Source organism: Mizuhopecten yessoensis, unplaced genomic scaffold (assembly GCF_002113885.1).
Source record: "Mizuhopecten yessoensis strain PY_sf001 unplaced genomic scaffold, ASM211388v2 scaffold3949, whole genome shotgun sequence".
NCBI lineage: Eukaryota > Metazoa > Mollusca > Bivalvia > Pectinida > Pectinidae > Mizuhopecten > Mizuhopecten yessoensis.
This window is the reverse complement of record NW_018405300.1, coordinates 366771-386272: the sequence shown is the minus strand read 5'-3', so window position 1 is coordinate 386272 and position 19502 is coordinate 366771. Positions and strand designations below refer to the sequence as shown.

At 34.4% G+C, this 19502-nt stretch overlaps 2 protein-coding genes across 3 annotated transcripts in view; one reads left to right on the top strand and one right to left on the bottom strand.

The window, feature by feature from the left end:
• The window catches only part of LOC110448218 (WD repeat domain phosphoinositide-interacting protein 2-like), a 17708-nt gene extending 11374 nt beyond the window's left edge, over window positions 1–6334 (bottom strand). For both annotated transcript variants that reach the window (XM_021494349.1, XM_021494350.1), the window contains exons 1-7: window positions 6152–6334; window positions 5953–6035; window positions 2549–2715; window positions 2068–2262; window positions 1674–1766; window positions 1204–1274; window positions 806–913 (exon numbers count right to left, since the gene is read on the bottom strand). In XM_021494349.1, coding sequence (XP_021350024.1) covers window positions 806–913; window positions 1204–1274; window positions 1674–1766; window positions 2068–2262; window positions 2549–2715; window positions 5953–6035; window positions 6152–6222 — 788 coding nt within the window. In that variant the 5' untranslated portion in view covers window positions 6223–6334. The remainder of the gene's footprint in view (window positions 1–805; window positions 914–1203; window positions 1275–1673; window positions 1767–2067; window positions 2263–2548; window positions 2716–5952; window positions 6036–6151) is intronic.
• A 10184-nt stretch (window positions 6335–16518) lies between these two features.
• LOC110448209 lies at window positions 16519–17257 on the top strand. Its single transcript, XM_021494337.1, has 2 exons — window positions 16519–16914; window positions 16970–17257. Exons 1-2 carry the CDS (start codon window positions 16519–16521, stop codon window positions 17255–17257), a joined length of 684 nt encoding a protein of 227 aa, XP_021350012.1.
• The last annotated feature ends 2245 nt before the right edge of the window (window positions 17258–19502 follow it).

The window sequence follows — 19502 nt, the reverse complement described above, 5'->3', positions numbered from 1 at the left end:
GACCCTTTTTGGCCCCGCCCCTCAGGCCCCTGGGTGCTTAGGACTAAACCGGCAACTATTTTTGTTGACCTTTGTCCATGGAAGGCCCATGCAAAATTTCATTGAAATTGGTTCAGGGGTTTTGGAGGAGAAGATTTTTGAAATTTTAGTCAATTTGACCCTTTTTGGCCCCGCCCCTCAGGCCCCTGGGTGCTTAGGACTAAACCGGCAACTATTTTTGTTGACCTTTGTCCATGGAAGGTCCATGCAAAATTTCATTGAAATTGGTTCAGCGGTTTTGGAGAAGAAGTCGAAAATGTAAATTGTTTATGGACGCACGACGGACGACGACGGACAAAAGGCGATCGCAATAGGTCACTTGAGACTTTGTCTCAGGTGACCTAAAAAACCCTGACTTTTTGCCCTGACCTGGAGTGTAGACCCGAGAGCACTCTGTAATACACTATCATGTCATGATCAACATACCCCAAGAAAGGTCCTACCATGTGGAAGGTTTGAACAATGTTTTTACAAAGACAAAGTGTCTGATATATATAATCCCATCTTATCAGTAGAGGATATGATGTTAGAAGAGGTCCAACAAGCCTGTATCACTCACCTCTTATTGAATGATGGACACACACCATCCCAGGCAAGCTATTCATGGGCAACCTTACATTTTTGTGTAAATGCTTAACTTTTTTTAGTGGCCTAACTGATATGTAGAAGCATGTTATTTAAAAGACTTGATCATATACTTAAAAACAATTATTGAATTGTTTAGTATACAAGTATAGGTGTTCTGACAAAAAAAATGTGTACAAACCTGTCCTTTGGAATCTCAAGTTTGAAGACATGAACAGTTTCAGTGTTGCTGGATGCTGACAGGAACATGGAGTCTATGCTGAAGGCCAATGAGTGGATGCTAGCACATCTGTGTAAGAAATACAATACTGTTACTTGGTGGCTGTATCTACTGTCTATACAGGAATGTAGGCTGAACAGTAACTACCACATGTGTCACTGTAACTCTGTACAACACAAACATAGAACATAGAAAAATGTATCTACACATAGAAGTTAAAAGCAAAATTTTCTACAAATTTATTTGAAAACACATCTTCAGTATGCATCACAATTTATTTTGTATATTGGACTTTTGACAAAAACTTAGAAACAGCAATCAAACAATTACAACAATGGCACATCCATTATATTAACAACCTTTTCACTCCTCTTCTGAATTCAAATAACTTCTGTCCCTCTGGCACGGAGAACACTCGTATCACAGTACCCTGAGCAAGCAACAATATATGCAGTTTAGAAGCAGGAAAATAAATATGTAATTATGGCATATCGGAATACAGTTAATGATGTAAAAACAATATCATCTTTGTAACACTTGTTGGCTTCAGAATATATCTGAATTTTGAAATTGCCCCCTCTAAAACATGAATTCTTGTTAAAAGTCAAGTAAGTTCAAAATTTGGTCTCTATAAACTAGTAAATCACCAGTACATTGACCCTATAAACTAGTAAATCACCAGTACATTGACCAGGCAGAACCACGATAGACACTACAACTGTAGCTCCAAGTAAACAGCAGCTTACACTTTTAAACATAATACTGATACATCACATAATGGTACTTAATTTTAGAGCCTTGAAGCCCAACAAATTTGTAAGATTGAAACCTTTTCTGATGCTGTTGCTATTTTAGTCCCTTGGTTATTGAATGCCAACGCTGCTAATGGATTATCATGTGCTGGTATCATTATAACTGCTCTCTGAAAGTACATACATAGTTCAAAAGACAATATAACTGAACATCTTTATGCAGGAAGGTATTGAAATTGACAGTACATGTACTTAATTTACATAATGGTTTCAAATGCTTGTGTTTCAAATTAGAAGCAGTCAAGTTGAGTCACTGAATAAATTAGATTTCAAAAGTTTTCCATGGTTAAATTTTAACACATCAGTTTCCTTGATGACCATTCTTAAAAGCTTTGAGTTAACCATGTACCACCTTATATCAAACACAAATACTTACTAAATTCTTACCATCAAACATGAATATATACTTACTAGATTCATTGTGTCAAATATCTGGACCTCTCCTATTTGATTACTACCAGGGTAGGCTAAGAAACAATTGTCATTGTTTATTGATAATGCACAAAGTCCATTCCGATTTGGGGGGGTGTCACGTATTGTGTGAAGAACTTTCATGTCGCGAATATTGTGAATGTACAAACTCTCCTCCAAACACACAATGAGTCTCTGAATAAAGGAAATATACATTAATACCACAGACTGTAGTGTGCCATCAAATGTATCTCTATATACTGATCAGGAATACTCTGAATAGTCTTGATAAATCATGCAAATATCACACATCTTTGTCTGCATCTCTCAAAGAAATCAATGTTAGTGTTTCTCTCATGTAAGATATGTTTTAGAGTTTTGGAAGTAATGTTTCTCAGTTTTAATTTTTGCATTAAAAGATAATATCTGTTGATCTCAAACTCTCCAATGTTAAATGTGGACCAGTAAACTGCTAACTCACCTGTCGATTTAGCCTTACAGCCAGTATAGAATTGGAATAGCTGTAATTGCATATTTCTGTGCCTTTTTTGAAGTGACATACTTTCAGTTTCCTTGGAGATGACAAGCTTACTATTGCTACCAAGCTACTAGAGAACAGTCGTTCTACTATACATATATCTTCATTTTCTGAAACAAAAATGGAAAATTTTGGAGTAGGAAAATTGTCAGATCAATGTAGTTTTGTTAGGAATATGCATGCAATTGCATTTTTTGAGAAAACAAAAATCAGAAAGAGATTTTTTTTAATGATTTTCCATTCATATAAGATTGATCAAGTTAGTCTATAATGACTTTTTCATCAAGCCAGTCAGTGAGGTTCTAAAATGAAAATTTGTGGAAATTTTCATCATTTCATGATTTATTGCAAATATTCCTGAATTTATTTTTTTCTCTTCCGACTTGTCGAAAACTGAAATATCATTTTGACTACATTCCTTTTTCATTTGTACCATCACAATGCTGTGACACCTTGAAATTGTTTTATTTCTAATGTCACAATAGGCTAGCTGAGTTTTTTCTATAAACAATATTTTCTCTTATGCTAGATAGTCACACCAGTCAGGTGACTCCGTTTTGTTATCTGTAGCTACTTTCAGTCTATGAAATCATTATTAAAAGACGAGGGAAATTTGAGAGTCAAGGCAACATTGTTACAAAGACAGCTGTTGTAAGGACAGCAATAACAAGTTTTTTACTTTTCAAACTTGAAAAAACATAATCGTTAAAACTGTAGCGTTGATAAGCTAAAAACTTTCTGGAAGTAGAAAGTAGAGTTATTATGAAACAGTACCTCAGAAAGGCAGCTATTGCAAGGTGAAATTAAAGTATGTCAATAACACAATTCCTGTAATTACTGTTATGAAACTGGTATCAGGGAAGCTAAGTAATGAATAAAAAATTGCAATTTGTGGTTGTATCATTATTATTATGTAGTGAAACTTGACTATTGGTGGATTTCCAGCAACCAGCTCAACTGGTTAGAGCATCCATTTAAAGTTCAAAGGACCCAGGTTTGAATCCCGGTGTGGCCATGCATTTCTCCTCTCCTGTTACAGTGCCTTTGAATGCTTGGAAAGGTGATACTGAATCCTGGGTTGTAAATATTGCTGTCCTTGGTTGAGACTTAAAAAAAAGCATCAATGTAGCAGAACTAGACGGAGACAAACACTGACAACAAGGTAGCACAATTGATTAGAATGCCTGTCTAGAGTTTGGAGGTCTAAGTTCCAAATTCCGGTCTGGCTGTGCATTTTCCCTCTTTTACAAGTATGTATTATAGATAAAAAAAAATACATTTGCGAAAAAGATCTGACAGCAGCAATTTTCCAAAGGTAATTAACAACATGATAATCAACTGCTTTTCTTCTTTATTCATATCATCAAAAATATACTAGGGATTATTGGGGAAGGGGGTGTTAAAATATACTGGAAGTGTTTTTTTCTTTGAATGATTCCCAAAATCCTAACCTTAATAAAAAACAGTTTACGGGGCTCTGTTTACTATCATGTATATCCTCCAGACACCTAGACGAAGAATTGTAACATACATGTTACTAATGTAGACTTGAAAAGACAATGGAGCTCGAGTATCCTTCCGATTTCTTTGATTTTGCAAAATAAAATCAGAACTCAAACATTTTCCAAGTCCAATTTTCAATTTATAAATACAAAAATGACACAAGAAAGTGCGAACACTTCTTCTTCTTCTTCTTTATACGAGGGCTCCATCAGTTTGATGATTATGCCATCGGGGGTCCTATTGTAGAGGCGTGAAGGGGTTATTTATAGTGATTAGGGGTGGGGTGGTTTTTTTTGTGATTTTTTTGTGCAAGGTATAGATAAAAAGTTAAAATCTGGTGTATGTACTAGTGTGTGATGAGGGCTTCAAGGGATGTGTAGGGTAAGTGTGCCTTGAAGTCCTCTAGTGTTGTGCATTGGACTGCTGCTAAGGGGAGGAGATTCAATTGTGTTACTGTGTGTGGGAAGAATGAGTATTTGTAGGTGTCCTTTGTAGCAGATATGTGTTTGTATGCGTACTGGTGTACCTGTCTGGTGCGGGGATCTACAGGTGTGAGTATATGTGTTGGGTTTAAAGCTACGATTCTGTGTATAATTTTGTAAAAAAGGATAATTCTAGTGTATAAGCGTTGTGTTTGTAGTGTTGGCCATTGAAGTGTGTGGATCATGTCTGTTACGGAACTAGTATTGTGGTATCTGTTTTGTACGTAGCGTGCTGCTCTTCGTTGTGTTTTTTCTTTTTGTTTAATTTGGTTTGTGTTGTGTGGATCCCAAATGGAAGAGCAGTATTCAAGTTTAGGCCTAACTAGTGCTTTGTATGCATGTTCTTTTATATGTGGTGAGTTTATTTTCAGGTTGCGTTTGAGAAAACCTAGGGACCTATTGGCATTGGCTGTGATATTGTTTATGCGTTTGTCCCATCGTAGGTTGTTTTGTAGTGTTAGTCCTAAGTATTTGCTTGTTTCTACTTTGTGTAATGTGTTGTTGTGGAGTTGGTAATCATGGTGTATTTTGTTGCGGTTCGGTGTAATGTTAAGTATGTTACATTTGGCGGGGTGAAATTGCATTAACCAGTCAGTCTCCAATTGTCCTGCTGCATCGAGGTCGTGTTGTAGTTTTAATGTGTCTTCTTTGTTGTTTATTGTCTTGTATATTATGCTGTCATATGCAAATAGTCTAAGTGTGCTGTATTTCATGTATTAGTGGAAGTCATTTATGTAGATGAGGAAGAGGATGGGGCCCAAACAGGTTCCTTGAGGGACCCCAGAGGTTACTTGTATTTTGTCTGATTGTTTTCCCTCAAGTACTACTGTTTGGGTGCGAAATGAAAGAAAGTCTGTAATCCATGCGTGTGTGTTCCCTGTTATCCCGTAGTATTTGAGTTTGTATTGTATTATAAAGTGTGACACTTCAATTATAAACTTTTAAGTACCAATCTAAAATAAATTAAACAAAAATTGAATCAAATTATTTTGATTAATAAAGTGACCAAGGACTTCCCGTTTTGATATGACCTGAGCTGTAGACCAAGCACTCATATCTGAAGTGACATGACCCCGTGTCGTGTTGTTACTAAAAATAGAAATTATGACAGCTTGTTTACGACATTCCAGTGTATTAGCTGATGTCGACGACGAAAAATATACACACCTTTCTGACATCAAATGCAACCTTATATCCATTATTTGATTTCATTATCAAATAATTATGCAATATATATTTTGTTTTTCAAAACAATCCAAAATATTTATGTCAAAGGCGATTCGAAGTGTATCTATCATTCAAATACCAAGTTTGGGAAGGGGGTAAACTTAATTAATACAACATCCATATCTTTGACCTCACCATTTTCATAGATTTGTTCCAATTTATCTACCGAGCTAAGGGAAAACAACTTGTAACCGGTCCTAGTTCCAATAGCCAATGATCTGAAAAAAAAGAAAATATGATTTCGATAAGAATTGTTTTTAGGATTTCGAAACGAAAACGCACGTAAATACAAACAACGGCAAAAGATGGGAGGAACACAAGATGGAAATCTTACGTGCAATCCTGATTAAAGTTAACAAATAGCAGCTCTGATTGCTCGTCGTCGGTTTTAGCTGCGATGTTCATCAGGCCAGTAACACTTTTGGCCACTCCACTGTATAAATAATCCGTACTGGTTGAACGTCAGCTTCTCTCCAAAGCCTTTCGTTAGGTGGCCATTTGTATTTACATCGAACGATTTTCATTTGTAACGAGGATTTTGATTGGACGTTATATGAAGGATCACTTGGATGTCCGAGATCAGTCAGAAAAGAAGTCCTTATGTCTGTAGGCTGCTATCATATATACCTCTGTTGGTAGTAGATCATTTTCAATTTCATAAAATTTTGACCATCATAAATAAATTGGCAAAAACAATCAAGATTTTTTTTATTAGGCCTACATTCTATATCTACCTGACTCAGTGTAGGAGTCCCGGGAGAAAGTTCGGCCCCGGGGTAAGTCAAGTTCGACCATCCCTGACATTTTATGTCTTGAGAAAAAACCTTAGCAGTTAAGTTAGCTCGGCGAGACATTCGCACGAAAAATGGCAAGAAAATATCTATGGTAAAACTACTAATCTAAAAGGGATAAAGTCTCTTTTGGGAGGGTAGAAATGCATTCTTTCTAGTTTTGCGAACTTTTTGTAAACCAAATTGTTATAACAGTTACTTAATTATGTCACACTGACAGCTTCACATGATGGTTTGTACCAAAGCCTACATTTGACTTACGTATAGCTGTAATTTATTTATTTATTTATTTATTTTTTATTTTCCAAGATTTTCAGAACATGTACATTATACAGAACATCACATCAACACACATCCAAACATTCACACATATCTACTATTGAAATTATCAGCAACCTCATCCTCCTCATCATTCTCATCATCTGATGATGATTTTATACAATCACCAAGACACATTCAATTTTCACACACTTTCACACATAGAAAGACAAAACAAATGGACAAAGAGCACTGAGAGAGAGAGAGAGAGAGAGAGAGAAAGAGAGAGAGAGAGAGAGAGAGAGAGAGAGATCAGACTGCTGTGAGTATTTGTCAGTATTTTGTTTTTTAAAGTACAATAACAACTACTAACTTAATATAAATAGTCATAAGACTCAGGGTTAGTTGAGGTCAAGCTCTACTAATTTTAACCATTTTTCCCATTCAGAAGTAAATCTTCTAAGGCCTTGTTCCCCTTTACCACGAGCAATATATTTCTGAACCTTATAGTAATCTTTAATCGAATTGACTAAAGCCGTCACATTAAGTGACTTATGAAAACATCTGGTTTTGTATATATATTGTTTAATGAACAGAGTAATTTCATTATCAATTCTGGTATAAATTCCAGTTTGGTTGATAAAACCAAAGATCATTGATTCTTTATTTAGTGAGAAAGGAATAGTGAGAGCACTTAAAAGACTTTCAAAATTGCTCAGAAATTTTTGTACTTCCCTGCATTCCCATAAAACGTGGGTAATTGTCTCCCTTTCTATGATACAAAAAACACAGTGTGGGTTATTTACAAGTCCAATTTTGCATAAATAAGAATTGGTTGTTAAAATATAATGATTAATTCTAAATTGCAACCATTGCAATTTTGTATTTTTTGTAACCCTGAAAGGAATAGCATATATTTTCCCCCAAGTTTCCTGATTATAGTCGAATATAGTTCCCCATTTTGTTTGAGCAGTTATTGATGCATTATTTCTGATAAGTATATTATAGAAGTCTTGAGAACCTTTTTTCTTCTTTAAAATTATTACAAGATGTAACGGTATAATTGGGTATATCACATTTTTGTTTGGCAAATTAAGTTGTTTCAGATAATTCTTTATGCTTGTTATCAAGCCATGATATTCTAGATAATTAGTTATTGTACCATGTAGATCACAAAATTCCTTAAAAGACAAGAAAGAGTAGTCTGTGTTGTTTTTCAACAAATCATTAATTATCATAATCCCGTTTTTAAACCACTTACTATAAAAAACAACTTTATTACCAACAGAAATATTTTTGTTATACCATAAGGGTGTCTTAAGTAGGGCAAAATTCTCATTTTTAAACAGCTCCTCTTTTGCTCTTAATTTATACCATGCCCTAAACACATCTTTCCAAAACACATTTTTGCAATTTCCTTGAACTTTATTAAGGTACTCGTTTCCTGAGTTAGCCAAGATATGAGGATTTACACAAGATTTTAAAATGCTTACCCATTTACCTTCTGATCTAAAAAACCTTCTTATCCAACTTATTTTCAGAGCTTCAATAAAAGACATTAAATTAACCATTTTTAGCCCACCTTCTTGATAATTTTGGATTATTATGTCCCGTTTAATCTTATCAGTTTTGCTATTCCATAAAAAATTGAAAAGAACAGAATTGAGCTGTTTTATAAATTTTTCAGATGGATTAGGTAAGGAAATGAACAGATGATTCATCTGAGAAATTAATAAAGATTTAATGACATTAATTCTACCAATAGGTGTGAGCAACCTTCTACTCCAGCTCTTAATAAGAGCTTTAAGTTTAACTAATTTTTTATCAAAGTTCATTTTAGGTATTTTGCAAAGATCTACATGGAAATCTATCCCAAGAAGAGTAAATTTATTAACTCCCCATCTAAGATTCATATTTGGAAGGAGAACATCATTGCTGTATTTTTTACTGCCTATCCAGACAACTTCAGTTTTACCTACATTTACTTTAAGACCAGATATTTTTGCATAAATATTTAGTTCATCAACCGCCCCTTTCAGTGATTTTTCAGAACCATCTAATACCAGAGAAGTGTCATCTGCATACTGAGAGTTTAAGATGGGACAGTTATTAACCTTTATACCAGTTATACTCTTATTGTTTCTAAGGCGGATTGCTAAAACTTCTGCACATAGTATAAAAATATATGGAGCGATGGGATCTCCTTGACGACAACCACGATTTATTTTGAAAAAAGCTGATAAATTACCCCCCTGGTTTATAGCAGAGCTTGAATTACAGTGTAAAATTTTGACCCAATTTCTGATATCGTTTCCAAATCCAAAATATCTAAGTACTTCGTCTATGAATTTCCAAGAGACAGAATCGAAAGCCTTTTCAAAATCAACCATTAATAACATTCCAGGGATATCATTTTCCTCTGTATATTGCATAATGTCATAAACCAGGCGAGTATTTTCTCCTACATAGCGTCCCGATATAAATCCTGATTGATCAGAGTTTATAATTTTTTGTAAAACTAATTTGAATCTACTTGTTATTGATCCAGAAGCAATTTTGTATACAATGTTTAATAGAGAAATAGGTCTCCAATTCTTTATAAAATACTTTGATTTATTAGCCTTAGGTATACAAGTAATTATTCCCTGACGTTGTGTAATAGATAGCTGACCATTTGAAAAACCATAATTTAATGCCCTAACCACAAAATTACCTAACTGATTCCAAAAACATTTATAAAATTCTGATGTGAATCCATCTGAGCCTGGGCTCTTATTACTTTTCATATTCTTTAGTGTTATAGATGCTTCTTTAAGTGTAATAATACCTTCCAAACTGACCGCTTCTTCAACATTTAATCTTGGAACATCAAAATCTTCTAAAAATTCATCCAAATCTATGTCATCGACTTCATTATCAATAGAATACAATTGTTCATAAAAAAATTTCACCTCATTTAATATATCTACTTGTTTAGTTAGAAATTCCCCATTTTCCTGTTGTAACTTTGGAATGATTTTTGATGTAAAATGTCTATTTTCTAAATTAAAAAAATAATTGGTAGGTTTTTCACCCTCATCAATCCATAAGGCTTTTGCACGTATTATACTCCCTTTTATCCTATGTACTCTAATCTTTTCCAATTCCTTTTTTTTCTCAAGTAACTTGTCTAAGTCTACATTATTCTCATTTTCCAGTTCCTGTATTTGATCTATTAAGGTCTTTTCCCTTGCCCAACACTGTTTCTTTTTATAGGAAGAATATGAAATTGACTTACCTCTAATTTCCATTAATAGTGTTTCTAAAAATAACTGATCATTTATAACAAACTGTAAATCTGAATCAGGTATATCATCTATATTTTCAGGATTATATATAGGAAGGCAATACTGTAATTTAACTGTTTTAATAGTATCATTAATTATATTAAGATATTCCAGGTCATATAATAAGGAACTATTTAACTTCCATAGACCTTTACCTTTTTTAAATTCGTTAAATTTTAACACAATTTTGGGGAAAGAATGGTCTGATCTGTAACCTGGATCTATACTTGTCTCACCTACACTTTGTAATAAGTTCCCAGAAACCAAAAAGAAATCTAACCTAGCCTGCTTGATAGGTTTACTCCTACGCCATGTATATCTGGAAATGTCAGCATGCTGTTCTCTAAAAACATCCACTAAATCAAAGTTATTTATTATTTCTAATACCCTAGCTGTAATTAATGAATTTATTGAAATATCAATTTTGGGCAGGTTCGGCCAATGATACCGGGCAAGTTCCAATGGGGGGAGATTTGACGTGTATATATAGCGTCAGGAATCCTCCCGAGTACCCCAGATCGTCTGTCCGATCTTTTACCAAGGCGAGGCAAGTTCGGCTATCCAATCTTTTGACAGAAAAAAGCTACATATACGCGATTGCCGTTATTGAGGGAATGCAATTTCTCTTCAAAATATAAACAAATTTCAACAAACGCCATAGTGTTAAGAACGACTTTAATAATAAAAAAAAAGAGGCCGAAATTGCTTCGTTCTAAACTACTACAGAAACCGTAACGGTAGTTCCTGTACTGAAGATCTGTATGGTTTATTATATTTTATTTTCTGTGGCTTCATCTTCGCATTAAAGTCATTATTGGCGTCTTTCTTGTGGTACACAATGTTAAATATTGCAATGAAATATTTTGTCTTATCAATTCATAGTATAAATGGTTTAAAACAATATTACGAGTACGGGGATAATCCTGGAGGGGGCCATGATGCCAATGATCCCTCCATGTTCAAATTCTACTTTAATTTTACATAGAATGGCCCCTCTTAATGTTGATATTGACTAAAAATTGCTCAAATGTCCCACCGCACTCAAATTCCAGGATTTTCCCTTGAATTCTGAATTTTCTGTATGTATTTTTTTGTTGTTAAAATTTGATGAGATGAAAATTAAAACTAAGGCTGAAAATAAAATTTTAAAGAAGAAAATTAAGATTAACACAGAAACCAAATGGGAAAATAACATAACGCGATTTCAAGACTTGTGGCACATAAGTACGTATGTAATCAGACACGTATATATATACCCGTGTTCATTACCCATTCGAAAAAAGGATTAAAGGATAAATGTGGCAGTCCCACCCCTCCTTCCAACCTTATAACAACACGAACAAATGTTTCCCCTGTCTCGACAACCCAACTAATTTGCGTCTCGCCATACCCCACCCCCCGGCATATCCTCTTCCCCACACCCAACCCCATGATGTGCGTTAAGCTTCGGAGACATGATGTGCAAAAGAAAACGAATACGTAAGCAAGACTTAATGTTATACTGAAATCAGTATTTCAACTTATGGTAAAGAGCTAGGTAAATATAAGGAAACTGAGACTAAAATTTGAATGCAGATTCAAAACACTTAATTCTATGAACATATGAAGATACCGACCCTTTTTATAAAGTTCGTTTGATATCAGTATGTAAGCTTAGCAGAAGGCGTTATTTCATGAATTAATTACTTTTAATGCCCCTTACTACTTAAAAAAAATAATCTTTATAAATGATATTGTCAAAGACATCGATTGTACTATAAAGCTATTTGCTGACGATACGTCTCTATATGTCAAAGTAGAGTCACCGGGTCCGACCGCAAACCTGTTAAATAATAATCTAATGAAAATTCACGATTTGTCTAAAAATATTTCTTTAACTGAAGTCACTTGCAATAAACATCTCAGTATCTCTATCTCAGCCAATGGAAGTTGGGGTGACCATATTCAAAACAAAATTTATTAGTAAAGCCTTTTAAAAAACTTAGCATAATTAGGAATCTAAAATTTATCATTGATAGAAAGTCTCTTCAAACGATATATTATACTTGTATAAGACCCTTATTAGAATATGGTGATATTGTATGGGACAACATACAAAATATAACTTTAGGCCAAAGCCAGTTGATTGAAAACATACAACTCGAAGCAGCCAGAATCGTGGCTGGGGCAACCAAACTCACAAGTCACGACAGACTATATGCAGAATCTGGTTGGGACCCCCTTATTGCCCGAAGTAGAAAACACAAACTCAAATGTAGTACACTGTAATCTAATTTCATAAGATTGTTCATGGTCAGTGCCCTTCTTATCTTGCTAACGTTCTACCTGCTCGCCATTCAAATGTACATACTTACAATACAAGAAGAGCTAACAATTTCTGTCGAGTCAACTGTCGAACTAATCTATATAAAGACTCTTTCCTCCCCTCTTCTGTTGATTTATGGAATGCACTACCAGATAACGTAAAATACAATCCCTCAATTACTAACCTCAAAAAAAATCTAAATGTCGACACTCTCTCTGTTCCTCAGCACTATTACTACTGCAGAAGCAGACAAGGTGAGATGCATCATGCACGACTTAGGATGAACTGCAGCTCCTTAAACACTCACCTGTTTGCACGGAACTTAGTTGATAGTCCCATGTGCTCATATAATTTGTCTACTGAAACTACAGAACATTTCCTCCTCCAATGTCCTAACTACCAGCAGCTGAGAATCCAATGTTTTAGTCGCCTACCTCCTAACTATAATGTAAGCTTTTTACTTTATGGTAGACCCGAACTACCAATTCACTTAAATGAAACTATTTTTGACTCATTCATATCAGTAATCATGTTTGTTGTGGTGATACTTGCAATTACTTGCATATCGCATTGGTCTGCGTAGAGTGTTAGAGATCATTAGTGCTAGTTAAGAATTGCATTTGTAGTTTTAAAATGTTTTCATAACATACTACATAAACTTTCCACAACATGTACAGACACAGTGCTCTTTCGTCAAATATCGTTTGTATTCATGCAATCAGCGTTTGTTCTCTCAATGCAGTTTTAATGCCCATCGCATCCCCATCAAACATCATCCCCATCCCACTATAAATCCTTGCACCCTTTCTCTTTCTTTTCCCTGCACATGTTATACTTTATACATATATATATATTTATTTATATATATGAATTATTATATTGTCAGTACTGATCCATAGCTGCTGTTATGTCTATAAGGAGACGGATTTACATAAGTACTATGTACTTGTTTCTGGATCCTTTTCTGTACTATTCTAATTTAACATCAATAAAATAAAGTTTAAACTAAATACCTTTAAAACCATTTTTACACAAATACATCTCTATATTTTCAAAAACTTCCGCGGGGGAGTTCTACTAATGAGTATTTTGAACCAACCTTTAAATTAAAGGTAAAAGGTATACATCAATTTAAATCGCTAAGAAAGTTCCATTTCCGAGCTTTTATTCGTATGTGTTTGCGTTTTTTCCCAACTTGAAGTATTCTCCCTTTAAGGACGTGAAACAAAAAGGTATATTTCTTCTGCTTAGAGTTACTTCCTCTTGGCAAGCCGTATCGTTCATGTCTCTTTTTGATGCCGCGACTAGTAAACGGAAGTGTATTAGAATGACAGGATCAAGATAACGAGTTAGACCCTTATGCATGTAGTTTATCTTATTTCTAGATCATGCGTAGCTTATTTTCTCTGAAACCGATACCCATATGGTATAACAAAAACATAACTATTGGTAATAGTGACATTTTCTATAGAAATTGGTTCAATAAGGGGATTGTGATTAGCAATGATTTAGTTAAAGATATTAGAACTTGTTCCTTTTTCTCTTTCAATGAATTTTGTACTATTCATGGTTCAATAACAAATTATCTTCAATATCAAGGAGTGATAAAGAGCAAAAAGAAATACATTAAGAATCACAATGTACCCAACAAGATGTTGAGTTACCCAATCATACCATTAAATCTTGAAGTTATATTAAAAAAAAAGAAAGAAGGATTACAGGAGTTCTATAAAGTTCTTATTCTAAATAATATCACAGTAACAGGACAAAATAAATGGGGAACTGTTTTTGATTATAATAAGGAAACATGGAAAAAAATATATGCTGTTCCATTCAGGGTAACAAATAACACAAAGTTACAATGGTTACAATTTAGAATAAATCATTACATTTTAACAACAAATTCATATTTATTTAAGATTGGACTAATAAATAACCCTCTGTGTGTTTTATGTTTTATGGAAAGGGAGACAATTATTCATATCCTATGGGAGTGCACTGAAGTACAAAGCTTTTTGACAAATTTAGAAAATCTCTTAAATGCACTTGCCATTCCCTTTTCAATAAACAAATAAAATATTATTTTTGGATGTAACGAGCAAGCAGGAATTTATAATAGAATTGACAATGAAATTATTCTTTTTATTAAGCATTATATATACAAAACTAGATGCTTGCATAGCTCACTTAATGTTATGGCACTGGTAAATTTGATTAAAGAATAATACAATGTTCAGAAATATATTGCTTATGGTAAAGGGGGAAAATATCTGAATAAGTTTACTAATGAATGGCGAAAATGGATAAAAGTAGTTGAACTTGCCTAAACATTGCTACTCGGAAAGTCTGACATCTCTATCTTTCTGTCCGTCTGTCTGTCTGTCTGGGTGTCTGTCTCTCTATCTCTCTGCCTGTCTATGTCTGTGTAGATTTTGTGTTTGTCAGTATCTGTTGTTTTCTTTAATAGCAATAAAGGAATGTAAAAATTGATGATGATGATAATGATGGTGGCTAAGAAGAAAACAATGTGTTTTGTTTGTTTTGTATGTGTTTGAATATGCCTTATTTATGTAAAATCTTCGAAAAATAAACAATTATAAAAAAAAAACCACCGATACTTGTTGATAGTTCTGCATAAACGGTCTCAAAACAAGCATCTTCAAAATTAAAAGGGTAGTCCGAGTTTCCTCTGGCCCTAACACCAGATCTTTTGAAAGATAGATGTCTGGTGTTGGGCCACAGCATTAAATTGGAATCATAGAATCATAAAAAGGCACTTTTGGATCAACTGTTTGGGATCTGGCCCCACACCAAACTTTCTGTTAAATTGTCGAAGTCTGGTGTCAGGGCCAGAGAAACACAGGCTACTTGTAATGCATTCATTATAAAAGAAGGAAACCTAATATACAGTTCACAAGTCTGTTTTTCTCTGAAACCGATCCTTGTTGATAGTCCTGCATAAACGGTCTCAAAACAAACATCTTCAAAATTAGTCCGATTTTCCTCTGGCCTTAACACCAGACTTGGACATTTTGACATATTTGCAGTCTAGATGTCTGGTGTGGGCTCAGGTGGGACATTTTGAACGATTGAAAATCGAGGATTCTACTGACGGAATTTAGCAGCTGTTAGTGATAATAAGAGCTGATTCTGAGGTTTGTCATGCGTTGTGTCATACAAGATTTTTGTTGTAAGCACCTCATAACTCTCCGATACCAAACGGTGTCGGAGAATTCCACGTTTTTATATAGCAGTGCGCTCTGGCCCCACACCAGCCATCTATATGTCAAAATCTGGTGTTAGGGCCAGAGGAAACTCGGGATATCAAAAAGGGTGCTGCTTTCCACGTATGTATATCGTCTCTAAACGTGTAACTTCTTCAAATACCATCATAGTCTATAACATCTGTTTCCTTTGAATGCGATATTGTTTGCTTAATAATAACATTTGTTTTCCACCACTGATCAGCCGGTGTGTTCTCCTTTCTCCCACTTGTTAAAAAGACCATAGAGGCAGTAATGTGGTGATAGCAGTTATAGTTTGTTTCATATATATTTTACCTGGTTTTTTACCTGTGTTCTCTCACATTACCTGTATAATATATATATACAGTACTGTCATATACATGTAGCTTTGATATAGTCTATTTTCATCATTTTTAGACATTTTTTTCATATCATATACCAATTTCATCAGATAGATCATACAAAACAGTAACGTGAAATCCACAAATATTTTATATATTTTATATTCTTAATAGTATATATATAGATGATAATGCTTTGATTAATTTTCTTTTTTTAAAATTTAAATTTAAATTTATTTAATTTAGGGTGAAGCAAATTCGTATTGGAGCATCATTTTCAGAGAATCTTTTTTACCAATAAATGCGTCTTCAATGTAATTATTAATAACTTAGTATCACTCATTAGATTATTCCCCCTAAAACATAATCATTAGTTATGTTTCTATTTGATAACCCCATATGGCTTGGGTCCACTGATATTTCTAGTTGATAATAATGAATCCTGACGCCGACACTCTCTTCTGTGATGGAACGTTTTACATGTGCCCGACTCAGTTTCAGCAGATCTACACTGTCCACGCCAGGATTGGAGACCAGATGAACCCACTTGTATACAGTCTACTTCTCAGCAAGAGCCAGGCAACATACCATTGCAAAGATTCTTTACACTACTCAAGACCAAGATTCAACCTCCAACTCAATCCCACCACCGTTTTCCTGGACTTTGAGGCTGCTGTCCAGAAAGCCATCCGCGTAGGGTTTCCAGCTGTGAGTTTGAAGGGCTGCTACTTCCAATATGCACAGTGTATTTGGAGGAAAGTCCAGCAGACCGGACTTCAACAACTCTACGCCAACAACGACGATGTCCGACAAAGTGTACGGCGTGCCGCTGTACGTACTACCCCTTGTTCCATTAGACCATGTAGAAGATGTCTGGTTCAATAAGCTGGAGGACATAGACGATGCTGATGTTCCACAGGACACCACTCCATTTACAGATTACAACGTGACACAGTGGATTGACCGAGATCAACAGCTCTGGAACCACTTTGAGACCGAGGGACCCAGAACAACCAACCGCATAGAGGGATGGCACAGAAAACTGAAGAAGAAAGTGGAACACGCTCACCCCAACATCTACAGCATCATCCGCGTCTTCCATGAAATACAAGCCAGCAACGAGATAACGCGCATCCAACACGCAGCAGGAGGGCAACTCAGACCAAGAGCATAACGCTACCGTAACTGTGCATGTGTGTATTTTATGAATAAGGAACGCTTGCAAATTGGAGAATGGTCAGTACAACAGATGTACTCCAGTACGCCGACACAGCATTCCATCTTTTGCATTTAGAGTGACATTATGATAAATATGCTTGTTATGGAAATTTTATTTGGTGCTTTGCTAGGATTTCTTAAAATTATGGACTTATCTGTGACTTTCCAATATTTTATCTTTAGTAAGTTAGTGCTATTATATTAGTTTTATATAATGTATCTTTGTGCATGTGTGTATTTTATGAATATGATTGATTTGATCAACCAGCGCTGAGTATTCCATGTGTACATGTAATTAATTAGTTTTATTTATTTTCATTCCCAGCATCTGTTTTTGCATATTTAATAATGCAATACATGATCTCTGTCTTTACTGATTATATTTGTCATAAATTGCTTGCTAAATTTAGTTCTATTTTATGAAATATATATATGACAAATTACATACATGTAAATGTATAGTAAAAATGTATAAAATTGATTTAATATGAAATTGATAAAAGCAGGTTTTCAGTTAATGTATTTTGATGTGTTTTTTTTAAGTAATATTTGGAATATTGTATATATTTATTCATAATTCCAGTAAATATTACGAAAAATCAGGAAATATATTTGTTTAATATTCCTATAACTAACACAGTATTTCCTATTGGTGAACAGGTAAGTACAGGTAAATAATCTACCTGTACTATACCAGAACAGACTATAATAACACCTCTGTTGTTTTCCAGTGTTTATGTAATTCCTTTGATCAGAAAAAGTGGGAGAAATGAGAACAAACCGATCAGCCTTCATAAAGCTTTAAGTTTTGTTTTGTTTTGTTTATTTTTCTTCTTCTTTAAATACTCCTATTCCAATTTACCAGTAAAAATATCTTAAGCCGATGTACTATATGCATTTTATCTTCAAACCTTTCTACTATTTTGTCCATGTGTACAATCCCCTAAATATACTTAAAATAATCTTTAAACGAACTATCTACTTTTTATCGGGTGGAGCAGGGTGTGTAGCTGGGTGGAGATAAATAAAAAAGTATTAGGAAACAGTCAGTTATTTTTTACCCATTGGACTACCTTGCAAAATTAGCTGTATACCGCAATTATAAGGATCGTAAAAACGACTTAATTAATATTAGAGAGTATATACATGAGAAAAAACATATATGTTATTTCCTGATCAGGATGTCCCCCGCTCAGGACCGTATACGTTATAATATATATAATATATGTAAGCACTGTCATCTGTATGTATCTGATCTATGAATACGGTTATAATAGGCGTTTGATTTCCTTGTCAGAATGTCAGGAACGTATACGTTCTAATACCGTAAATAAGGTGATTCAAGATAGGTTTGACGTCTATTTCAAAATAAATAGGACACCTCTCTTGACAGTAAACATTTTTTTTTCATGAATAAAAACAGATATATTCATATTAGGTTTCCTGATCAGGATGTCCCTGCTCAGGACCGTATACACTATTATATGCAATTAAAATATGAATTACTTTAGAGATCGTTTAATTTATATTTTTAAATCATCTTTACTCCTCTCTTAACTGTAAGCAGTGTCACCTAAATGTATTTGGTCCATTAATACGACTAAAATGAGTAATTGATTTCCTGATCAGGATGACCCCGCTCGGGACCGTAAACTGTCTAAAATCTATATACATAAAGTGATTCAAGATATATTTGACGTCTTTTCCATTTCAAAATTATAAGGACACCTCACTTGACCGTACACGTTCTTAACTTGATTTATTGTATAAATAACAACGGATATAATCCCCGTTTGATTTCCTGATCAGGATGTCCCTGCTCAGGACCGTATACACTTTTATATGCAATTAAAATATGAATTACTTTAGACATAGTTTGCAGTGGCGGACCCAGGGGGGTTGCCCTAGTTGCCCGGGCAACACCCTTTTTCTGTGTCCAAAAATAATCTGGACGTAGGTTTTTGAAGATTTTCCTCTGTTTCATATGGGATTTCCTTCTAATATCAACCATCCCTTGAACTATAATTTTCTCTGCCTTTTCCCTAGTCAGCAGTTTGAATATCTATATATGCCTAAGGGTGTTGCTCAAACAAGGAGTCCAGTACTTATATTCTAAACAATAGGGGATTACTCCTCTATCGTCTATATATTAGTAGGGGGTCCAGTCAGGACAGTGGTCAAGGCTCACCGGACTGACTCTA